Source organism: Biomphalaria glabrata, chromosome 1, assembly GCF_947242115.1.
Source record: "Biomphalaria glabrata chromosome 1, xgBioGlab47.1, whole genome shotgun sequence".
Classification (NCBI taxonomy): Eukaryota; Metazoa; Mollusca; class Gastropoda; family Planorbidae; genus Biomphalaria; species Biomphalaria glabrata.
In genome coordinates, this window is record NC_074711.1 from 70469152 (window position 1) to 70493423 (window position 24272).

The window sequence follows — 24272 nt, forward strand, 5'->3', positions numbered from 1 at the left end:
AGAAACCCCTAGGTGTAGGCACTGGGAGGTAGCTGTATAAGGGAGCTAACTCTGCGATAATCTTTCTCTGCCTGGTTGAATGTATTTTTGTCTGAGATTGAGAGACAGTTGAAGGACTGGAGAGCTAGAGCCAGGTCTAAAGAGAAAAAATAGAAGGATAGTCTTTTCGTGTTTTTTTTTTTTTTTTTTTGTCTCTCCACGAACCTTCTCACTCCCAGAACACAATGACTGCATTTAGTTTTGGTCTCGTCTCGCCCCTTCCCTTTTTTTAATCGCACGATTCGAATGATATATGGGAACATGTGCAGCAGATTTGAATTTTATTGTATGCCAAATATAAAACAAGAAAATATATATTTTTTTATCCTTTTTTTTTAAAAAAAAAAAGCCTACTTAAAGGGAAAGAATTCCCCCTTAAAAACTATCAGTAATGTACAAGCTATTTCCCTTATTCGATATCAAACAAAATTATTAATTACCAACTATTAATTGACTGATTGTGTTTTCTTTTTCTTGATTCATATTTTGTTAGATAAAAAAAAATTGTTTAAAGTATCAACTTGATCGGAGACTGCGTGAGGAACAAATAGCGGTATCAATTATTTAGGGGACTAAACCCAACAAATTTAGCCGTATATGTTAATACTGAAGGATTATTTTCCCTTGTTGGTATCAAATAAAATAATTAATACCGGTAATTAATTGACTAATTGGTTACTTTTTTATTTTATTGATTCTTGTCTTGTCTATGCCAATGAATAATTGGTTTCAACTTGATCCGAGAGTGAGTGTGGGAAAACAATGTGTACATACTTTTGAGCAGACAGAGAAATAGACAGAATTAGTTGATAGAAGCTTTGTAAAAAAAGGCTCTTGTTCACTTTTTTTTTGGTTTATAATTCTTCTCGAGTGTGTGTATGTGTTACTTAGTGTGATTTATTAGAAACTCTGAACAAAATTATGTAATTGAGTTATAATTAGAGATAGTGACAGATGACACCTAGCCTGAAGTAGAAGTCCAACTATTGGCAGATGTGATTTCAATGCCAGTGATTTTTGTTTCAGTTTGTGGATAAAGAAAAAAGATTCGAATCTTTATCATGTAGGCCTACTAGATTTTCATAACACGCAATTGATCTACCTAGACTACCTAGTGGATGACTATGTGACGAAGTCAATACACTAGGTGTTGTTCAATACGCAATGAACTATTGGTATGAACATTGCAAACAAAAAAAAAGGGGGGGGGGTAACAACAAACGCCTGCACTTGTTATAGATCTGTAGGTCCTCGCCTACCCGTGTGGTTTGTTTCCCCTCTCTTCAGAATTTCCACTCAAGCTTGTGGCTAATAAATGCAATGTGTCCTTGCAGGAGATCATTTGCACGTTCCTGGAGTCTGCCGGTAGGTGTCGCTAACCCTGATCACATTCAACATCCGGGATCACCGGAAGCGTCTAGGCTTTTTGATATCACTCTGACGAGATGAAGACAGAAGTTTAAAAACTGGAAAAAAAAAAATGAAAAAATATCCCTTAGATATGGTGTTAGATATGCTGTTGTTATTGTATGATTTTAAGTTATTACAAAAAAACTTTTTTTGCTTTGCTTTTAAATATTTTAGTTTTCTTATTATAATCAGTACATGCGATTTCCATGTGCGGCAAGCTACACAGTTGAGTGCCTGACGAGAATCCTTTATTATTTAAATGTTTGACGTGCGGCTCCCTACTTTGCCCCCCTCCACCCTCCCCTCAGTTAGTGGACTAGACCACGTGATGGTCACAAGTGACGTGAAGCTTCTAATTTCTTAGACTAATAACACATTCTGAAGACAGGTGACTGAAGTCGAGCTGAGATCTAACAAATTATACAATTCATACTTCATTTTAAATTTATTATAATTATAAATTAATTATATAACTATTTAATAGTTAGATCTCATTTCTGACTTGCATTGGCATGAGTTTTCTTCTGCCATGACGTTCATCTCGTTTTGTCGCTTTGCAAGCTTCTCTAAACACTCATGGCCTATAGTTCTGTCAGTCATTCTAAGCCAGATTGATTTGGGATTAATATTGTTTATTGTCTTCCATCCGTGGATTGAGACTTCACTATGGAGACGTAAACAAAATGGTTTAATTTTCGTATGAATTTAATACATAAAAAATCTACTTTGGTCCTTGTTTAATCAATTGCAAAGAAATAGTGTTAGGCGCTTCCGTGGTGTCTGATGCAGATAAACCAAATAGAGGTAACACCCAACGGAATACGTAATCCAATAACACCTAAAGCCTAAAGGGACAATGTCTCACATTTCTGGAGTTTGTAGAGTAAAGATGAAGTGCATGCGAACATGCGAACTAAGCAAACTTTAAAGGGAAATAATTTCCTAAGAGCCCAGAGTGCTAGCACAAAAGTACGAAAACAAAACAGTGCTAAACAAACAAAAATGTGTATTATCTTTCATGTTGTTTGTTATGTTACTGTTTATTTATTTATTTTAAGCAAATTTTCTTAGAAAAATGAACTAAAGAAATGTCAAATAGATAACAAGATCAAAAGAATTATTTCCGCATAGACTTTATCACATGAAGAATAATATTGTACAAAGATATCATATCACGACCTGGGTTTGTCTACATATAACGCTGGAGCAGAGGTAGAGTTTTTATAATAGAAAACATCGCTCGAATCTATTGTTTGTTTGTAGTTTAATGTCCCACATGTTTGTTGCGTGTGTGTATATGCTTTTCCTTTTTAGATAGACAGAGGCTTTACATAACGGGTATATGTATATATGTTTCCAATTGGCTCCTGTTAGAGAGAGTGGTCGCTGTTAGAGACTCTCTGTTGCTTTCATTGGAGACTGCTTCTGTTGTAATGTATTGACCTTAAAGTGATGAGAGACGGGAGCCAGGCAAGTAGTGCTGGATGACTAATGTCTTCTGATGAGCTGCTTGCAAACTTGTTGACCGGGGTGTCACTGTCCTAGGGCATGGGGGCGGTCGAAATCGCCCGTGATTAAATAACCTGCTGGACATAATCAAAACTTTAAGAGACGTTCAATGACAAAAAAAAAAAGGTTAGGGTTGGAGAAATGTATTTGAAAGTAACCGCAGGCTAGCGTTTTTGTCAGCGTGACCTTCCTTTCTGAGATGCTGTAATATCTGGAATTTCTCCTGCCTAGGTTATCTTGACCCCTTGAACAAAATGTTAATTAATCAAAAGAAAGAGAAACACGTTAGCAAAATGTCCATCGGCCTGTTGCTTTTCACCGATTTCTGGACAATGGACCGAGAGGGAGTGGACGATAGGGATCGAAGTCCAGAAAATGAAACATAATTCCTGGGACATAACAGACTACTCGATAAAATCTTTACAAATGATATGCCTAAGGTCATCTTGACACGAGACAGTTTCGTGTTAAATTAGGGGAGGGGGGAGGTAGCGATAATGATGGGCCAGGCCGCAGAAACAAATCTGTGTTCTGATAGTGATAACTTATTGGGGGAGTGATTGATGAATTAGCTCTGGTGATAGCAACGACCCGAACATTATGCAATCTATATGTTAGCTCTCTGCTGTCCTCTTGTTTTGAAGTGTGATAAAAGGCTTCAATGTCTCTCAATCTATATGTTAGCTCTCTGCTGTCCTCTTGTTTTGAAGTGTGATAAAAGGCTTCAATGTCTCTCAATCTATACCATTGTGTTTTGGCAGGGCTGTGTGAAACTAATTAGAAATAACTTAGTGTCCTCAATTCATTAAATGCCTTTGGAAGCCATTGTTTGTTTTCACACGTATTTACGTATCTATTTTTGGATTAAATTAAAGGGCAAGTATGCCTTTTAGACTTTGCGATCTATGGGGGCAGATTCAGTTTGTTTCTGTGGCTGACTGCTTACGAGGGTATCTTTGTGGTCAGCACAACGACCAAAGGCCTTTACTTTCCCAGTGTATATCAAGTAAACATTAGAGTCGGATGAAATCAATTTTCACCAGGATTTGATCTTGAGACCTCTAGGTTCAGAATTCAAAAGCTTTGCCACTACGCCCACTATTTCTAATTATTTTTTCTAATTCAAGACATTCAGATTTGTTCAAGTTTTTTTCCTTTGTTTGACTTTAAATTCAAGACAATGACACACTTTTATGTTTGTATTTCTAGTTCTCATTGGACTATTTAGTTGCTATAGAGAAACTAGAATGACACCCCTAAGTTTGTGTACAAGTGGGAAGTTTGTGTACTAGCAGTGGGAAGTTTGTGTACAAGTGGGAGGTTTGTGTACACATTCTTACAATGTAAACGTAATTTGTGAACATGTTTGAAATGTGTTCGTGTCATCACTTTGCTACTTAAGTGTGTCCAGAGAGAGAGACCATCCGTTTATCTGACACTAGCAAAGTACCCCAACCCCCTGCAAATCTAAACCTTCGTCTACGCCTCTGGAGAGTTCCCCGTTGTAGCAGATGTTTGTTTACATCCATTCATCTTCTACTCCCCTCCCCCTATTTTTCCACCTCCCTAAAGCCCTGTTGATGCTTTCTCCCCTTGTCTTACCCTCGCCAAGCGGGTGGTGGGGGGTCCAGGGGGCGCTGGTCTTGTTGAGCAGTTATCTGTTGATGGCACTCGCGCTGGAGGACAAGGTGTCGGAGGGAGAAAGGGAGTGGAATGCGCCCTCATATCAGCGTATTTCAGCAAGCCGAGGGCGTGTCTTACACTTAGGAGACTGTAGCACGCACTAGAGATATTAGTAAAATAATAAAATAGCTAACAACCCGATGGAATGCTGGGTAGATACGTGACCTCCGTATGTCGAAGGCGCCGGTAGATACCGCGCCGGATGTCAGGGAAGAACAAAAATAATTGTCTTTAAAGTCTTTTTAAAGTAGGTGAAGGTCAACATTAAAGAATTTGTTTTAAATTATGTTTCTGAAAAGTAGGTTAAGTTAATTGTTTGAGTTGTATATTTTAACGAAACAAATTGGGTTTGTTCATTTCATCACAATATATCTACCCCATCTTTTTGTTTTAGGAAGCTCAGCTTCAATCAACTCTGTCTGCTACACATTTTGAACACGTTATTCTACCACTTCCCATTCTTGTGTGTAACTTTGCATTGTCCCTAGCCGATCGGGAATAAAAACAATTAATTAGTGATAATTCATTGTATTTGATATAGAACAGTTGAATAAATCTTATAGTGTTGTAAATATGCAGTTCTTTCCCATGTATAAGCTTTGTTGTTATTTTTTTTTAAGTATTTTGTAGATTTTTTTTTTTCAAACACACACAACTCTTTAAAAAAAATAAAACCTGCGCTAATTACTTAACATTGTAGAAAGGATTTCAACTTCGAACCAAAATTTAGATTAGTGATGCACAAAATACGGCCTGCGGGCCATGTGCTGCCCTTGATGCATGGCTATCCAACACTAATGTAAATGGTAAATAGAAATACATAACGGACTTAAAGACGAAACAATTTGATTGGCGACATTCACTCGCAGAATTTTCAGAATACGAGAAAAATTTCTTTACAATAAGAAGTTTCTGAATAATGTTCCTTGAAGTTTATGGACTTTTTCGACTATAAACGGTTCAGTTTCTGTAAGGTGGTCCACTGACTACAATGTCCACTGACTGACCCCAAACAAAACTTGTAGATGATAGAAGCTACAAGTGTAAGGAGTACCTTGACTACACTCGCTGATAGACTCAAGTGGACATCGGAGTGGCTGGACAGGGAGCCGGCTTCTTGTGTGGCCTGTAATCTCATCCAAATGTCGTGTCAGTAACATCTGACCGTCAAGTTGTTGCATGATGTCACAGCAGACCAATCTAACTTCCACGTCTGCTGGCATGACACATGATGAATGCTGGGATAGTGGGCGGACCTTGGTGAACTTTTCACGACGTTTTTCTTTTTTTTTTTAGTCTTAAAGAGAATAACGAGATTTGTTCCGACGTCTTTACGTTGTACGTAGATATCTAAGTATTCCTCAAGTGTCTAATTGAGCTCTGTAGATATTTAAGTATTTCTCAAGTGTCTAATTGAGCTCTGTAGATATCTAAGTATTTCTCAAGTGTCTAATTGAGCTCTGTAGATATCTAAGTATTTCTCAAGTGTCTAATTGAGCTCTGTAGATATCTAAGTATTTCTCAAGTGTCTAATTGAGCTCTGTAGATATCTAAGTATTTCTCAAGTGTCTAATTGAGCTCTGTAGATATCTAAGTATTTCTCAAGTGTCTAATTGAGCTCTGTAGATATCTAAGTATTTCTCAAGTGTCTAATTGAGCTCTGTAGATATCTAAGTATTTCTCAAGTGTCTAATTGAGCTCTGTAGATATCTAAGTATTTCTCAAGTGTCTAATTGAGCTCTGTAGATATCTAAGTATTTCTCAAGTGTCTAATTGAGCTCTGTAGATATCTAAGTATTTCTCAAGTGTCTAATTGAGCTCTGTAGATATCTAAGTATTTCTCAAGTGTCTAATTGAGCTCTGTAGATATCTAAGTATTTCTCAAGTGTCTAATTGAGCTCTGTAGATATCTAAGTATTTCTCAAGTGTCTAATTGAGCTCTGTAGATATCTAAGTATTTCTCAAGTGTCTAATTGAGCTCTGTAGATATCTAAGTATTTCTCAAGTGTCTAATTGAGCTCTGTAGATATCTAAGTATTTCTCAAGTGTCTAATTGAGCTCTGTAGATATCTAAGTATTTCTCAAGTGTCTAATTGAGCTCTGTAGATATCTAAGTATTTCTCAAGTGTCTAATTGAGCTCTGTAGATATCTAAGTATTTCTCAAGTGTCTAATTGAGCTCTGTAGATATCTAAGTATTTCTCAAGTGTCTAATTGAGCTCTGTAGATATCTAAGTATTTCTCAAGTGTCTAATTGAGCTCTGTAGATATCTAAGTATTTCTCAAGTGTCTAATTGAGCTCTGTAGATATCTAAGTATTTCTCAAGTGTCTAATTGAGCTCTGTAGATATCTAAGTATTTCTCAAGTGTCTAATTGAGCTCTGTAGATATCTAAGTATTTCTCAAGTGTCTAATTGAGCTCTGTAGATATCTAAGTATTTCTCAAGTGTCTAATTGAGCTCTGTAGATATCTAAGTATTTCTCAAGTGTCTAATTGAGCTCTGTAGATATCTAAGTATTTCTCAAGTGTCTAATTGAGCTCTGTAGATATCTAAGTATTTCTCAAGTGTCTAATTGAGCTCTGTAGATATCTAAGTATTTCTCAAGTGTCTAATTGAGCTCTGTAGATATCTAAGTATTTCTCAAGTGTCTAATTGAGCTCTGTAGATATCTAAGTATTTCTCAAGTGTCTAATTGAGCTCTGTAGATATCTAAGTATTTCTCAAGTGTCTAATTGAGCTCTGTAGATATCTAAGTATTTCTCAAGTGTCTAATTGAGCTCTGTAGATATCTAAGTATTTCTCAAGTGTCTAATTGAGCTCTGTAGATATCTAAGTATTTCTCAAGTGTCTAATTGAGCTCTGTAGATATCTAAGTATTTCTCAAGTGTCTAATTGAGCTCTGTAGATATCTAAGTATTCCTCAAGTGTCTAATTGAGCTCTGAGGGATATTTCATTTTAGGTCAAGCTTTCTTAATGAAAAAATTAATCGCATTTATTTCTAAACATCTAACAGTTCTTGACCTAGGAACGAGGTTGTTGGGTATCAGTGACCTAATTGAAGCTCAAACAATGGCTAGCACTTTGTTGTTATTGTCCTTATTACCATGGAGAAATCTGTGTCCGCAGTACAATGCGAATTAAGGAAGATATTTAAAATATTTAAAAAACAAAAAAAGTCCTAAGCAATAGCAATATTTTAAAAGATATGCTAGGTAGATAGTGTAGTGTAGGATGGCTGCCTGGTCGTGCGGTTTGCACGCTGGACTGTCGTTCAGATTTATCGATGGTCCCGGGTTCAAACCCTGCCCGCTCCCATCCCCCGTCGTCCTGCGGGAGGTTTGGACTAGGAAGTAATTATCTTCAACTCTGAAGGAACATCCGAAACATGTAAAACATTTTACAAAACAAACAGTTGAAACATTTCAATGCGACTCATTGTCCTCTTTAACTGACTTTATGTTCGTGCGTTCTTTATAATTGAACTCAATTCTTCATCAAACTTAGTGGCAAGCACTGATTCAACTTGCTGCTTCCGAATCTTCGATAACTCCCCCCCCCCCCCCAAGGAGCTCTGTCACCCCAATAACATTCATCTTCCATTTTGTTTTGTTTAAACATTGAGCAGGGCGGGAGAAAAGAAAATTTAAAAAAAAATGACATCTGAAGATTTCCAGGCTGAGTAAATGTTTTGGATAGATTTGTTGTGGATGCAGTTGCACCTCTGGAAATATAACACTAACCTCTTCCTATCTGTCTTATCATCGTCTCCCCTCTCTCTTTCTCTCTCTCTCTCTCTCTCTCTCTATCTTTCAGAAGCACAACATACACACACATATTACGTGACTACACATCTACTTATCAACACTCAATGCTCTAACGTAACGTTTTGTTTTTCCCCTGGCATGCACAAATCACGTGACAGATGGAGAGAAACACAAAAGCTTTATGTTTGCAATATGGGGGGGGGGGGATGTGGAAAGTCTACTCATGGCATACATGACAGAAACAAAAGTAAGATAATTTGAATGATTCAAATGACTTATTTTTAGTAATGCCTTGAGGTAAAGGGGGAGGTGGAATTAAGTTCCGGTGACTTGCGGGGCAGTCCTAAAGAAATCTATTCTTCACAACTTTAGTGTATCATTTAGTACAAAGTTTCATATAGAACAGCGTCTGGCCCAAACCAAACTATACAGTCTGCACTTGATAAGCAGCCCATAACCCGTCCAAGCTTCCTACTTTCTGTGTATGTGAGAAGTTCTTCTTTGATTTCGTGTACAATTTGGTTAGCAGGACAATGAAACTAGAACATTGTGTCTCTTCAGTGATTGTCACATTTTTCAGTTAGTTAATAAATGATTTTAATGTGTTCTTTAAATGGCTTTACAGAACTGCCCAATGATGTCACATTATCACGAATGCCATTAAAAAAAATATTTCTTTGTTACATGATTGACATTTCAGACATTTATTTCTTCCAATAACTTCAATCATGAATGAATCTTTCAATCATACACAATGCATGACGTTTTCCCTCAATCTCTTACTTTTGAGTATAGAAATCATTACTTTATTTTTTTGTTGAGCACTACATTTTAAATGTAAAACTTTAAATAATATTAAAGTACGTGAAACGTTTTTAAAAAGTATTTTATTGACATTAAAAATTTACATTTGAAAACTATTTGATAAAATCTGGCTTTTTAAAATTGCAATTTAAAAAAAAAAAGCTCTTAGGAAGCCCAAAGCTCTGTCTGGTAAAAACTTTGTACACGTTATTTCTCCGACACCCAATCTCGGATCAAGCTGAAATTGTGCACAATTATTTCTTTTACCTGACAAGGCAAGAATCAATACAAAAAAAAAAGTTAAACAATTAGGTAATTAACTATTGGTAATTAATTAGTTTGTTTCGCATCTTGAACAAGGGAAAGAAATAATACTTGACTGAAGTTGTGGTATAAGCTGAAATAGTCCCCTCTAAATTGAAACAAACACTGTAGAACTACACAATCTTCTCTCTTCATTGCGACTGTATTGGCTGGGAACATTGTGTTTTTTACGTACTAAAGGAGAAAAGAAAAAAAAAATTGGGATGGGGGGGGGTAAGAAGTGGATATTTTGGAGGAAATCAGTTGAGAACCCCCAGACCTTATAAAATGCAAACATTATTAAGCGCTCTGGCGTTGAATCCACAACGAATCGATTCTCTATAGTAGGTAACGTAATGACGAACTAGTAATCGCTCGAGACAAAAGAGATATTGAAGCAGTTATGATAGTTTGGTATCGTTGCTGGCGGTATCGTTGTAGGCGATGTCTAAGTAGCTTAACTTTTGTTTACTTAGTAATTATGTCGTTGGTTATACTTTTCCTATTATGGTTAATATCTTGTGATGCAAGGGTCGAATAGTTGTTTAATAAAAGGTTGCCGAGTCTAGTGGGTAGAGAACCAGCACGTGTTTCATGAAGTCATTTATTATCTTGGCAATAGAGCCATTACAGAGAAGCACGAGTTATCGATTCCTGGCCGGTTCTAAAAAAAGAAAAAGCGATGTCTAATTGTTATGTTTAAACAGTTCGCTAGATCGGTCATGTGGTCACGAGCATGTGATTTGCCTTGAATCATCTAATTGTTGGTTGATTGTAGGTACTTTTAAAAAATCTGCTTAAGTCGTCATCACTCAAATCATACATACATAATAGTTCAAACTATAAGAACAATTGTAGTTTAATAAATTGTTTCAAAGATCTAATAGAGTCGCTTGTGGGAAAAATTTACAAATTCTGAAAAAATAGAGACAAAATGAAAGTTCCAATTTGTTTTTCTATTTGAGGCTATGGAATAGCCAGTGCAATCAGATTGACCATAACACTAGTATTCAAGTAAGATTCAATAATGTCTATATCACAGCTGTGTCTATTTCCCCTTAGTGACTATCTCATATGTAGTTATATAGGTCCGGACAGCTAATCTAAACTACCCTGAGGCTGTAGGTGTATGTAAAAAAAAAAAAAAAAACTCGACACATAAATTTAAATAAAAAATAAACTTGTAATCCTTTGTTTACAACTTGATCTTCTCGATATTTTTAACCTTCAGGATTTCCATCTCAGCGTTGTACTAAACTACAAATGTAATCACGAGATGCTAGTGGATGTTCCATCATTTCGTTCAAATCTACTTGTTTTCGCCATCTGGTCTACAAATGTATCTCATCAGACTTCCTTTTAAACACATCTAGTTAGCTAATACAATAACTAGATGCATTCCATTCCTTATCTAATAATAGCATTTTAGCCACTGCCACCTCAGTCTATATATCTATGCACATCATTACACTCACGTGTCCGACTATGAGTTCCGATTTCTTTTGGAAGACTCCCAAAAGAGCCACACTATGTTTAAAGTAGGTCGAACAGGTCATGAAGTCAGCAGATCTATTTAGTCTTGAAAGCCAAAGTAAATATTAAAGGCTAGAACAAGTGTTAGTGCTACATGTTATTTTGTTTACAACTTACAGGTAGCTGCTAGCCAGGTCGTCCTACGACATACTCCCCCCGCCCCCCTTTAACTCTCTATGACGCCATTTCTGGAAACTAAATTTATTTCGGTTAACTCGTGTACATAGTTGCTAACGTCTGAATATCAAGATTTGTTGTAGTGTAAGCGCTTTTTGTTCCAACAGTCTAAAACACTTGCTCATGTTCAGGTCAAGTCAAAATATAACATTTCCTCATTATTCAGTTTGTTTTTTGTTTTTAAGAAAAAGGTGATTTGAGACTACCTTTTTTTTTATTTGTTTATACTGTAACGATGGCAACTTTTCGAATTCAGTATATATCATTAAATGAAAACATTTTATTCAAAACATCGTATATGATTAGTTTACCTAAAGTATCTTTGTGAACTATTGTTATGAAGAAATAAAAAAAGTGATGTCACTTTGGTCAAACTGTTTTTAATGCAGAACAATATTTACTTGAAAAAACTTTCGAATATATTTATAAGATATACACATTTATAAGTATTTTTATTCTGAGCTATTGCGCCTAATAAACAGTTGGCATATTAATGCAACTAATTACACCACCACCAACCCGTTTTTCTCTCTCTTTTTTCTTTATGCTACATTGGTGAGATTGGACTCAATATGTTGAACACCAGCACGTCATGGCCAGCTGCTCCAGTCTCCAAGGTGTCCACACGTTTTATCAATTCAACCTTGGCTCATTGGTCACTCTCTAGCTCCATCTTCAACTAGTTTACATTGCATTCAACCCTCGTTTTGACCATTTCTCAGTCACGTGATTCGATTCTCCACCATGCTGGTTTTAATCCTTTATTCTCTAATTTATCGCCGGTAAAACAAATGTTTTCGTTCATTCGACACTCCGCTCCACAATGTCTCCACTTCGCTGACAACTTGACCACTTCACACGTGGGCGAATGTTCCGTATCCACACCAATCCACACCGCGTGGTAAGATCTCGGCTACTTGTAGGAAAACAAATACTTCTGGTCATGTCCGCGCCCCGACGTGTTTACCTCCATCTGCAGAAATCTCGCTCGGTTCCATCCCTGGATGTCTGGAATTAACTCACCGCTCTTTCCACTCGGTCAGGTCTGAGAAGAGTCTATAGCGGCGCATTAGTGTCATGACACTTACATTGTGGTCTCTAGTCGGGCCGTATGGACTGGGCGTCTGCCTTCTGCTCACAATATGACGATTTCTCGGCACGACCTGTTCGCTGTTTATTCTGCCGTCCAGGAAGTGGGGGGAGACTACTCGTGACTTCAGTGACGGCACAAACGTTCCTAATTGTACCAACCATGTCGATAATGAGGAAAGCAAGATGAGGAGTGTTAGAGACAAGGAGGTCTAGGAGGAGGGTGGTAGATAGAGAGGGGAGGGTAAGACTGAAAATATGATTTTTTATACAGAAGAGGGAGGGAGGGAGGGAGGTAATAAAAACAAACAGGTAAAAGATTGCGGACAAAAGTCTTCTTGTGATGAGCGCGTGCTCTAATGATGGCAGGATAGTGATGAGAAGAATGTCAACTTTGTTATTGCCTGGTACTTGTGCGTGTTTGTGTTTGTGACATAACAATGACCTTGTGTATGTGTGTGTGTGTGTGTGACTATTGTAGGTCGTCAGCCCACGCCCTACAATTATGAACACAATTGCAAACCATCAGGGACTAATAACAAAAGATTTAGTGTACGCTGTGGACGTCGATAGGAAGATCTTTAGTCACGTGCAACTACCTGTTTCACAGATTTTTAAAAACTCTTGTGATGCACGACACAATACCCAGATAGTTCGTGTGGGTTTGAAGTGCTGCTGGTACACTTCCAATAGCTGCACTATTAAATGGTGCTGTTAGAAACATGGCTTTGACAAACTTGGGACATAAATAAGAAAACATCGTCAAAAGAGCGACGTGTTTCCTAGGGATACCCAGTTGTGACTTGTATATTTTATCGCTACTGACCTGGAAAGGTCCTAGTATTAGACAATACCCTGACGTGGGGGGGGGGACTTGTCTTACTAAAAGGCAAAAAGCGATAGAGGGAACTAATTCTCAATGACCTTGTCGGGAGCTCAATTTCGACCTTGGAATTTTTAGGTACAATGCGTTCGCCGCTCACCTCTCATCGGTGCATTGCTTTCACCACTCATCGGTGCATTGCTTTCACCACTCACCAGTGCATGGCACACACTACTATGCTAAATGAGTGTATGTGCAGTCCTGTTGTTTGAGTGTATGTGTGTAGTCCTGTTTGTTTGAGACGTATCAAGACAGTACGTAAGTTTACTAAAATACTTTGCACACAGATTAATAAAGGTAGAGAAATGATCTTATAGCCCAGCAATAGAAATCAATGAGTATACCATCACAGCACAATAGATAAGGATGGGTTGACTCTGTATACACTCAAGTTTTTGTGTAACATCGAATGTAACTTTCTAGAAAACTTATTTATTTTGTGCACGAGTCGACCTCGCTCCATTGAAGGACAAGAAGTCTTCTTATGTAACACCGTATTGGTGTCATTGCCACGCATGTTTCCTATCAATAAAGTAAGAAAGAAGGTCCCCACATTTCGAAATGAAGTTGGTTCAAAAGTTGTTATGCCTATTTTACCAACATATTTTGATTGTGTTCAAATAGTTAGCCTTCCTAAAGTCTTTCTGGAGACTGCATGTCTTAACATGTAAGACAAAGTCTGTGCGGCCATTCATGGAAACCATGTAGCCAATTATAAGAATAATTGATGTATTTACTGATGAATGAGTAATTTAACAAAAAAATGTAACTTTTTAAATGTCACAAAACAGCGCGGTGTCTTTTATTCATTCTCTATAGTGTGAATTATCTAGTTTCAAGGTCCGCTTAACAAATGACAGTTTTATTGCTTTCAATGCTGTAAAACTATTTTATGTTGTTATTTGTTTCAGAACAGAGAGGCTACACTTCACACCACTTACAATATCTTTATTAGAAATTTGAAGTTGTTGATGTCTTTGTTAAGCACCTAAAAACCATGTTCAGTTTATCTATGAGAGATAACTTAGTTAAGTAAGCCCTTAGTTTGAATCCTTAGAACACAGGGGGGAGATAGTCTATGTCATGTGACAGGAGATGCAAGGGGAGGTTATTCTTTGTCGTCTGACAGGAGAAAACTGAAGGCTTGGAGTAACGAGATAATTAGCCAATCAAAGTGTACGTTGCGGAGGCGTTCGGGAAGTGGTTAATGGGTTGATTGATTACTCGATCTGCGTGGAGGCTACAGTGTGAGTCTATACAGTTTGTATGATCTGTGTTGGGAGTGAGCTTTTATCTTGGTGCAGGCATCCAAGTTGTGGCGATTCAATTATGACACTTTTTAAAACTGCTTCTATCGTAAACCTACACAGGGAATTGATTTTGTTTTATTTGGAAGCAAACCTCAATCAATGAGCTCACAGAACTTTTCTGAGTATAACTCTATCAGCAATGACTAGAGACACTTAACGCTCCTTCCCATATAGTATGTAATTGTATGTTAGTCTCTATAACACAGAACTGTATCAATCGTTAGGAACAAAGTGTTCCTGGTCTTGTGGTATCCGTTCTTGTGGTTAATATGGTGCTGGTTTCGAACCTTGCCCTCTCAAATCGTCCTGCAGGAGCTTCTTGTTAGGACGTAATAATCTTTGTTTCTAAAACGACATCTAGCCTATTGACCAGGTCAAATCATTGTTATGCTGGCACATCCCTTTCTGGTTTATCGAAACTAATCGGGTGTAAGATAGAGGAGATGGGTAGCTTGGACAATGAGATACATTGTTTCCCATAATTCCCTCCGACATAATCTTTGCTTTCACTTACACATCTACCGGGACAAATTAAACTTTGCGATTAATGAGCTTTCTGCGACCAGCCAGATCTTGGTTTCATCTTGACCTTGTTTTACATCATCAGTCGTAACACGTGTGCTAGAGACATGCGGAACATGTGTAGACACGGTGTAACACTAGCCTTGAGCCCTTCCTTCTACATATTAGATGCCTATAAATCTTTCTGCAACCTTCATACTTTTATCTTTATTTGTAATTCAGATTTGTCTAACACAGCATCGCCTGGGGGGATAACTCATAGTCTCCAGTTTCCTCCCACTACTTCTTCTGCATGTTAAATAAATGATGAACCTTTATTTCACTGCCGAATTCCCGTCAGCAGACGACAACCTTCACGTCTGTTACATGCTAGTGAAATCCAAGTTACCGCTAGTACACGCAAGTATGATGTCTCAGATTGACGCAATTTCAGCTACTTTTTCAACCACAGTTTATCGACTTATGTTTTGGTTAATGACTAAAGTAGTGCAAATTAACATGCATAGGACAACATACTTACACACACACACAAACACTTATACACACAGAGCTCACTAGTGAATGCTCGTACTAACGGGAACAAAATTCCCGATTAACTTTTTCCCGGGGGCAGTCTACCGTGTCAAAAAAAACTGTTCACCGCTATTTTTACACAACGTAACCATTTCGCTTCGGGCTACAAAGGGAGAGAAATCTTCAGCCGAAATTGAAATTTTAAATGAAAATTGAAGTTGTACCGTAAATGCCATCACTTGTTCGTGTGTATGTGTGCTCGTGTGTATGTGTGTTTCCCGAAAAACAAAAAGGGTTTCGATGTTGCGAAAAGAGCCAAACGATAGGAAATGAATGACACTAATGACACCTATCCTAGTGCTCTGACTGTGGATCTAAAATGTAATTGGCTAGCCTTTGGTTATCGTACGTCCAATCATCTCGTTACGGAATTGGATAGAAGTGCACTTTGTTGACCTTCAAAATTAAAAACTGAACATTTTACATCGATCTACCCAGCCCCCTTCCTCCACCTGAGTGTGTTGGTTTCTTTTTTAACATGTTTGTTTGTTTGTTCGTTTGTTTTTGTTTGGTAAACATTTTCTGTAAAGTATTTATTTTTTATTTTCAGATTTGAATCTAAAGGTCTTTCAAGATGGAGCGTCTCAACCAAAGTATTACCGGTATCTGACAGTGGACCCTCAGTCCAACTATCTCTTTGTTGGTGCCATGTAAGTTCTACTTTCACTTCACAAACGCTACGATTAGAAACTCTTCTGTCTCTATATAGGTCAGTGTATCAACTTGTCTTCAAAGCATTGAGCTGTAGTAGTAACAGTGAACGTTCGTTGTAGCCAAGGTCAGTAGTGGGCAGCGGTCAGTTCTTGGTAAACCTAAAAAGTGTTCGTCAACTTTACATGTCCCATGGTCTGACTAAAGTCTACATGGTTCCTTTCTAGTTTGACTAGCCAAAGACTCAACAATACGTACATCATTCTCAATGCATCTAACCCTTGTAGTGCGACTAGATATGAATACTTGGAACTGTTGGGAGAAATCCTAAATGAAATTTTAATTTATACTTGCCATCACTAATAACTTCCAAAGATAAAGATTTTTTTATACAAAGCTTATTTAGATGGAAGGAAAATTGTACACTTATGGACAATTATTCATTGTCCCTAAAAAAAAAACAACAACACGTATCAATTGAAAAACTGACTTTTTATTTTCTCGTTTTATATAGAGACAGTAATAGCTAAGGGGAGATAAGCATTATGTAGAGAATTTAGTCGTAGCGTAAAATTTTGAAACCAACAATAGATATTTTTAAAAACTTCCATTTTCGTAAAGACTTCGCTGGCTGGACGGTTTATATATTATTCTGAGTTTGAGTTCGAACTCAACTCTAATTACCGTTTCCTTTATTGCTTTTAAAAAACCTTCTCCCAAATACCCCCGCCCCTCCAACTGGTCGACACGAGTGATTGAATCATAGTGCATTATAGCATGAAATTGCGCTAAACAAAAACAATTATTAATGATATTCCAGTCGTACAGATTTATTATCGTTAGTCTATATCTTTTACAATTTTTAATCCCATGACTGATTCAAAATAATTGATTTGATATATAAGCTATAACGTTTTTTGTTTATTTTTTGTAAGTGTTTCTATATTTGACTTGTTTAGATTTGAGTTGTAACTTTAAGAATGGATGTGCAAAGATTGGGGACATGGGCATTTTTTTTCCTCTCTAAATGTTGTTTACACTATTTCTCTTAATAATTTAAAACAAGGCCACGTTGCGTGCATGTCAGTGGCATGGATGTCATGCCAATCACTGACATTGTTCAATTACTTTCAGACATCAGTTTGCTGCCTGTATTACAAATACATATAAGAAATCGATAAAGTGAAAGGATTTATAATTATGTCCAACCGATTACAGTAAACTATAAACAACTCCAACGTACGCCCATGTATAGGAACATGAGAAATAATCTTCTCTCCCTTTCCGGATGTGTAAACAATAGATCAGAAAGAGTTAGCCCTGGGCTTATAGAGAACCATTATATAAGGAGTTTTGAATTTTCACCTTTATGCCCCTGTTCTGTCTAGACTTTTTATTATTCGCATTTGTTTATGTGTGTACTATGTTTAGATATATAATAACAATGAATTAATGTAGATATTTAGTTGAACTTTTATTTTGTGATCGCCACATAGGCAGCAAACATTACATCTTACAGCACTTACATCTTATAGCACCAACATCTTACAGCACTTACATCTTACAGCACTTACATCTTACATCACTTGCATCTTACAGCACTTACATCTTACAACACTTACATCTTACAGCACTTGCATCTGACAACATATACGTCTTACAACACATACATCTTACAGCACTTACATCTTACAGCACTGACATCTTACAGCACTTGCATCTTACAGCACTGACATCTTACAACACTTACATCTTACAACACTTACAGCACTTGCATCTTACAACACTTACATCTTACAACACTTACAGCACTTACATCTTACAACACTTACATCTTACAACACTTACATCTTACAACACTTACATCTTACAACACTTACATCTTACAACACTTACAGCACTTGCATCTTACAACACTTACAACACTTACATCTTACAACACTTACATCTTACAACACTTACAGCACTTGCATCTTACAACACTAACAACAATTACATCTTACAGCACTTACATCTTACAGCACTTACATCTTACAGCACCTACATCTTACAGCAGTTACATCTTACAGCACTTACATCTTACAGCACTTACATCTTACAGCACTTGCATCTTACAACACTTACATCTTACAACACTTACAGCACTTGCATCTTACAACACTTACATCTTACAACACTTACATCTTACAACACTTACAGCACTTGCATCTTACAACACTAACAACAATTACATCTTACAGCACTTACATCTTACAGCACTTACATCTTACAGCACCTACATCTTACAGCAGTTACATCTTACAGCACTTACATCTTACAGCAGTTACATCTTACAGCACTTGCATCTTACAGCACTAGCCTGTTATTATTGTTGGAATATATGTATACAAATAGACCAAGTAGTCCCCTCCTAATCTCAAAAAGACCAAAAAAAAAATCAGACTACACAAACATTGATAGCTATGGCGCTAATTCAATCTCGCCTTGTCCATCTGTCGAATAATGAGTAATTGTAATGGGTCAACGCCTCATTGATCGGAACCCCCTCCCCTCCCCCCTCAAATTAGTAGAACCTCCATGAACTTTTAAAACAAAATAATTTCATTGACCCTCCCCTTACCATCTTTATTTCTCTTTCCTGTTCCACGCCTTCGTACACACACAAAATGTGATCCTTTATTTTGGCTCGGTGTTCTTGAAAAGGGACTAGAGTCACTAGACTTGTGTGTGTACGTAGTGGACTAGAGTCACTAGACTTGTGTGTGTACGTAGTGGACTAGAGTCACTAGACTTGTGTGTGTACGTAGTGGACTAGAGTCACTAGACTTGTGTGTGTACGTAGGGACTAGAGTCACTAGACATGTGTGTGTACGTAGTGGACTAGAGTCACTAGACTTGTGTGTGTGTACGTAGTGGACTAGAGTCACTAGACATGTGTGTGTACGTAGGGACTAGAGTCACTAGACTTGTGTGTGTACGTAGTGGACTAGAGTCACTAGACTTGTGTGTGTACGTAGTGGACTAGAGTCACTAGACTTGTGTGTGTACGTAGTGGACTAGAGTCACTAGACTTGTGTGTGTACGTAGTGGACTAGAAGAAGCTTCATTAAGCTTACCGTCCACCCGTGACTAAGTCACTTAGATGATTTTTAAAAAGTTGGTGATCTCTTTAGAGCTTATTTAAATATGTAACTTAGATTTAGGGACACACACACACTGAATCCACTTTCCCGCTCTCTTTATCTCTTTCAGCTCTGCTTCTTTCTTTCTCTCCTTTTTCCTCTATCGTTCTCTCTCCCTCACCTCTCTCTCTCTTCTTCCCTTCTATCTCTGTCCTCTCTGACCCTCATCTCTTCTTTCTCCACCTCTCCGTATTTTCTCTCCCTCTCTCTCTCCTTATCTTTTCCCCTCTCTCAGTACCTCTTCTGTCTTTACTCTCCCACTTCTGCTGTAGATTTGTTTTAAAACTCACAAAAATGTCACCAAAATAAAACAACCTTGTCACATCAAAACTATTGTTTTGTTTTTTATTTTTTCTCCTCTATTGAAAATACTAAAGCACAATTTCTTTCTCTAATTGTGTTTTGAAATCTTCCCGAAAAGATCTAATTTAAAAAAAAAAAACCACCATTTTTTTTTAAGGCATTTACCGTATTATTGCCACTATAAACTTAAATTTTAAATAAAAGTTTTGAGAGCTCTTGGAGTGAGGCAATTACCGTAAACCCCCCCCCCCCTTTTTTTTTTGAAATAAAAAGAAAATAAATTTCTCTTTAAGCAATAAAGTGATTCGAAACCCCCAGCGCGAGACAATTCAAAGGGCCAACAGTGTGTCCACAACTGACGTCCTCCATTGATAGTGGCTCACTTTAATGCTGCAGAAATATTTTTTTTAATCAACTTCTTCTGAAGATAACAAAATTGCGCTCCGTACTCGTGTTCGAGTGTCAGTGGAAAGCTTTATGGCCCGAGGCTAGTGCTGGCGCAAGGGTTTGCTTTGCTGCTTTTTTTATCTTTCGTTTATTTCAATTAGTTTGGAAAATTAGAATCTTTTCAAGCTGTCTCTCTTTTCCCCAAAGAGGTGATGGGTTGGTAAAGGGGGCGGGTTGGGTCTGAATGTTTCAAAAGAAAGCAGGGGTTAAAGGGGGAATAATGCAGAGGTGAATTGTGAGAAGCAGACAAATCTGAATAGGTAGCGTGAATACATATAAATAGCAAACATACACCTGAATAAGTAGCACAAATACAGTAGAATAGGTAGCACATATACATCACAAATATACTAGAATAGGTAGCACATATACATCACAAATATAAGCCATATAAATAGCAAACATACACCTGAATAAGTAGCACAAATACAGTAGAATAGGTAGCACATATACATCACAAATATACTAGAATAGGTAGCACATATACATCACAAATATAAGCCTACACCTGAAATTTAGATTTTTTTTTTAAAAAGTGAAAATATTATTTTTTAAAGCTAATAACGCTAACTCGCACCTGGTAACAAAGTTTGTATTTAGATCTGAATAAATTCACATCATGCCTACTTGCGGAAGTGCCAATTGGCGCGATACCCGGAATTCTGATCTTTACCCCCCTACCTCCGCTTTCGCCCACTAAATTTTTTTTTTTAAATCCGGGTTTTCTGCATTATTTGGTATACAGTTCTGTGCATCTTCCCCGTTAGTCTTAGTCTGCTTGTTCCGGTCACGTGAGCAGCCATTTTGAAACGAAATTGTTAGAACTGTTTCACATCTTAGTCGTCTAGTCATTTTGATTTAAGTTTTTACAAAGCTTATATCATATCAACTCACACTGTCTGTCTGTTTCTGTCTGGTAAAAAGTTTGTACACGTTATTTCTCATACAGCCAATCTCGGATTAAGCTGAAATGTGCACAATTATTTCTTTTACCTGACAACACAAAAATCAATACAATTAACCAATTAGTTAATTAATAATTAAATATGGTATCTTGAACAAGGAAAAGAAATCGTACTTGACAGATTTGGTAGTATAAGTTGAATTAGTCTCTTTGAGGACTCTTGCATTTAATTAAAGATCATGTAAACACCTAGATCAGGGGTCGGCAACCTTTTGAGTCGGAAGAGCCAAAATTAGAATTTACAAAATTTTTAAGTTTTTAAAGAGCCACAACATTTACATTTTTTTTTCTTGCCAACAATAAATATTTATTTATATATTTCCGATATATATATATATATTTCCGATATTTAATGGAAAAAAAACCGAATATATTTATTCATGTATAATTAGTGTTTTCACAACAAATTATATAATATACATATGGCATTATTAGATAATTATTTTTTTTATTTCGGTAGTACCTAAAGAAGTTAAACTTCTACTTACACCACTAACTTGTGCTTCACTAACAAACAATTGAGCAAACAAATTCATGGGGGAGAGGTGTGGTGAAAAGCGAGTAATATTTGCGTATGGAACTTAAGAGCCGCAGCTTCACACCCAAAGAGCCGCATGTGGCTCGCGAGCCGCAGGTTGCCGACCCCGGACCTAGATAACCCCTTCTTCCCTTTCCCTTTCGCAACTGGCCCAGACAAGTGATAGAATATTAGCAGATTGAGAAACATAAAAGCTAAAAAAAAATAAAAAAATGGTAAACATATTTCTAATCGCACAGATTTATTATGTCCAGGTCAATCCTACATATAATTACATCACTGATCCAAATTAATTGATACAATCACACTTAATATAAGCTTTGTTGTTTTGTTTTGTTTTTTGTTTTGTTTTCTGGCACTTGTCGACATGTAGAAACATTGAATTATGAAAGTGGCAAAGCGATTTGTTTGATAACCATTAGGTACATTCACTTATTTCTCGAAAACACTGTACACGTGACAAACCTTCTCGAGGAGTCTTACGAATTTTAGATGACGCAGTAAATACTTTGTTGAGTGATGAGGCTGTTGGAAGAAAAACATCTCATCCAATACAGAATCAAGATCGAATGATCTGACAAAAACTTTTCTGCCAAAAATGTTTAGATTTATGAGGAATACCCGAGTCAAGTGGTTGCCATGGTTATAAACTAGAAGGATTTAGTGAAAACCTTTCGTGGAAAGATCCATCGGGCAGTTAATCTTTTACGATTGACACACTTGTCACACACGAGTTATGGCCCATAACTTCCAATTCCCTCCCTTTCGTTTGAAAAAAAAATGAGTGAAAACGATTTATTACATTCATATTTCTTTCCCGCCAAAAAAAAAAACAAAAAAAAACGCCGCCTGACTTAACGAGATAAAAACAATGCAATCAATAAGAGATGGCAGCAAAGAAAAGGAGTGTATTGGTTAGCTCAATGTTCTGGTGTCCATTTTAAGAATAACTAGGCTGCCTCCATTGACCACGTCAGATCTCCAATTACACAATTACGGATACAGTTGGTTAATTATTGTTTTATTTCTTTTTTTTATTTCATTTTCAGTTTTAAACTCGATCAGAAGTAAATTAATAATTATATATGTATGTAATAGATATCGGTAGTCGTTCCATAAAGCTTGCACACTGCTAGTACAGCCCAGCTCATTTCTACAGAAGATGGTGCGCAAACTGTTCAGGAAGTCCAATGATTTCTACAACTGAATACAAAGCAATGTGACAGTTGAGTGCGGAAATACCCGCTGAAAGTGTGTTCAAAAAGCCAAGTTTAATATAATGGTCAAACCAGAGTTTGTAGTATGTAGCCGATAAGCTAGTTTTTTTGCTTTCCCAAAGATATACATAAACTGTCAAAATTCTAGGAAAATCGTTAGAGCCGTTTTTTCGAAATACCGTACAATGTTCATGTTCCGCCCAGTGTAGGGCCTACTTTTTGAAACCATGAAGAATTTGCAAGCTAAAAGGAGGAATAGTATTTATTTAAAAAAAAAAAAAAGAGTTGCAAAGGGAAAAGATCGTCTCTCTCGAGACGTCAAATGGCACAGAAAAAAAAAGAATAAGAAAAGTTCATGGGAACACAATGTTTGGGGATTATTTTCTTTTCTTATAAACTACAGACGTTCAGAAGAGTTGAATCAATAAGCTCTCATTCCTTCAAATGTTCAGAGCTTGCTGGTCTAGTGAAATACTCGCAAACTAGTATCACTCTGTCTCCTTGTGTTTCCCCACTCCCGCCCCAACCTCTTTGACCTGTCCAAGTACGGTCAGTTTGACAGACAGACTTATTAGAATAGATCAGTTAATAAGTTTTATGGATACGAATCTTTCTAGGGTCAATACTCAGAGATGTCACGAGTCTCTTGTTCATTCTAATCAAAAGTCCACCGGGCCTTGTCAGCCCCAGACATCTAGGACCCTGTGGTAAGAACTGGTGTCTAAGCCTGGACAAGCCGAGTGGTCCTAAAATACCTTGGAAGGGGGAGGGCAGTGTAGTTGATTGTGCAGCCTGCGTGAACTTTTGGACATGACAGCTGTCTTGTAGAAGTCTTGAGACAATCTCAAGGTTAATCATCTGTCTTGTTAGAGAAGTTTATTGTCCAATAAACAGACTTGCTGTCAATGTAATGTACGCGTGAAGGTCTAATGGTTTAAATAAAGGAGAGGTTTATAACAAATAAAGTTTCAGAAGATACTGACACTACTGTAATGTATGCGTCAAGGTCTTATTGTTTAGGATAAATGTTTACAGTAAATTAGCTTTGAGCTCATACGATAATGTACTCATGCTGCTAATAATAGAGATTGGAATGTCTATAGTACTAACATATGGACTTCATGAATAGTCTATGCAACCGTCTTATGTAGACATTGGCTGGACTGTAATAGAAGAACCTGATGGTGCAAGCTAGTTCTCATCACTTGCAGAGATGAAAACTGTGCGGTAGTGGTATTTAAACTAGGGGAAGACAATAAGCGAAGTCGGTGAGTGATTTTTAAAAAGTTTATTAATTTTACATTTGTAAATCTACTATTGAAATTAATAATAATAATAATATGTGTTTGTAGCGTGTGTTCAATATTTT

At 37.0% G+C, this 24272-nt stretch overlaps 1 protein-coding gene across 5 annotated transcripts in view; it reads left to right on the forward strand.

Annotated features, from left to right (window-relative positions):
* LOC106079916 (semaphorin-2A-like) overlaps positions 1 to 24272 on the forward strand; it is a 208422-nt gene that overhangs the window by 151436 nt on the left and 32714 nt on the right. For all 5 annotated transcript variants that reach the window (XM_056011713.1, XM_056011729.1, XM_056011709.1 and 2 more), the window contains one exon: positions 16152 to 16251. In XM_056011713.1, coding sequence (XP_055867688.1) covers positions 16152 to 16251 — 100 coding nt within the window. The remainder of the gene's footprint in view (positions 1 to 16151; positions 16252 to 24272) is intronic.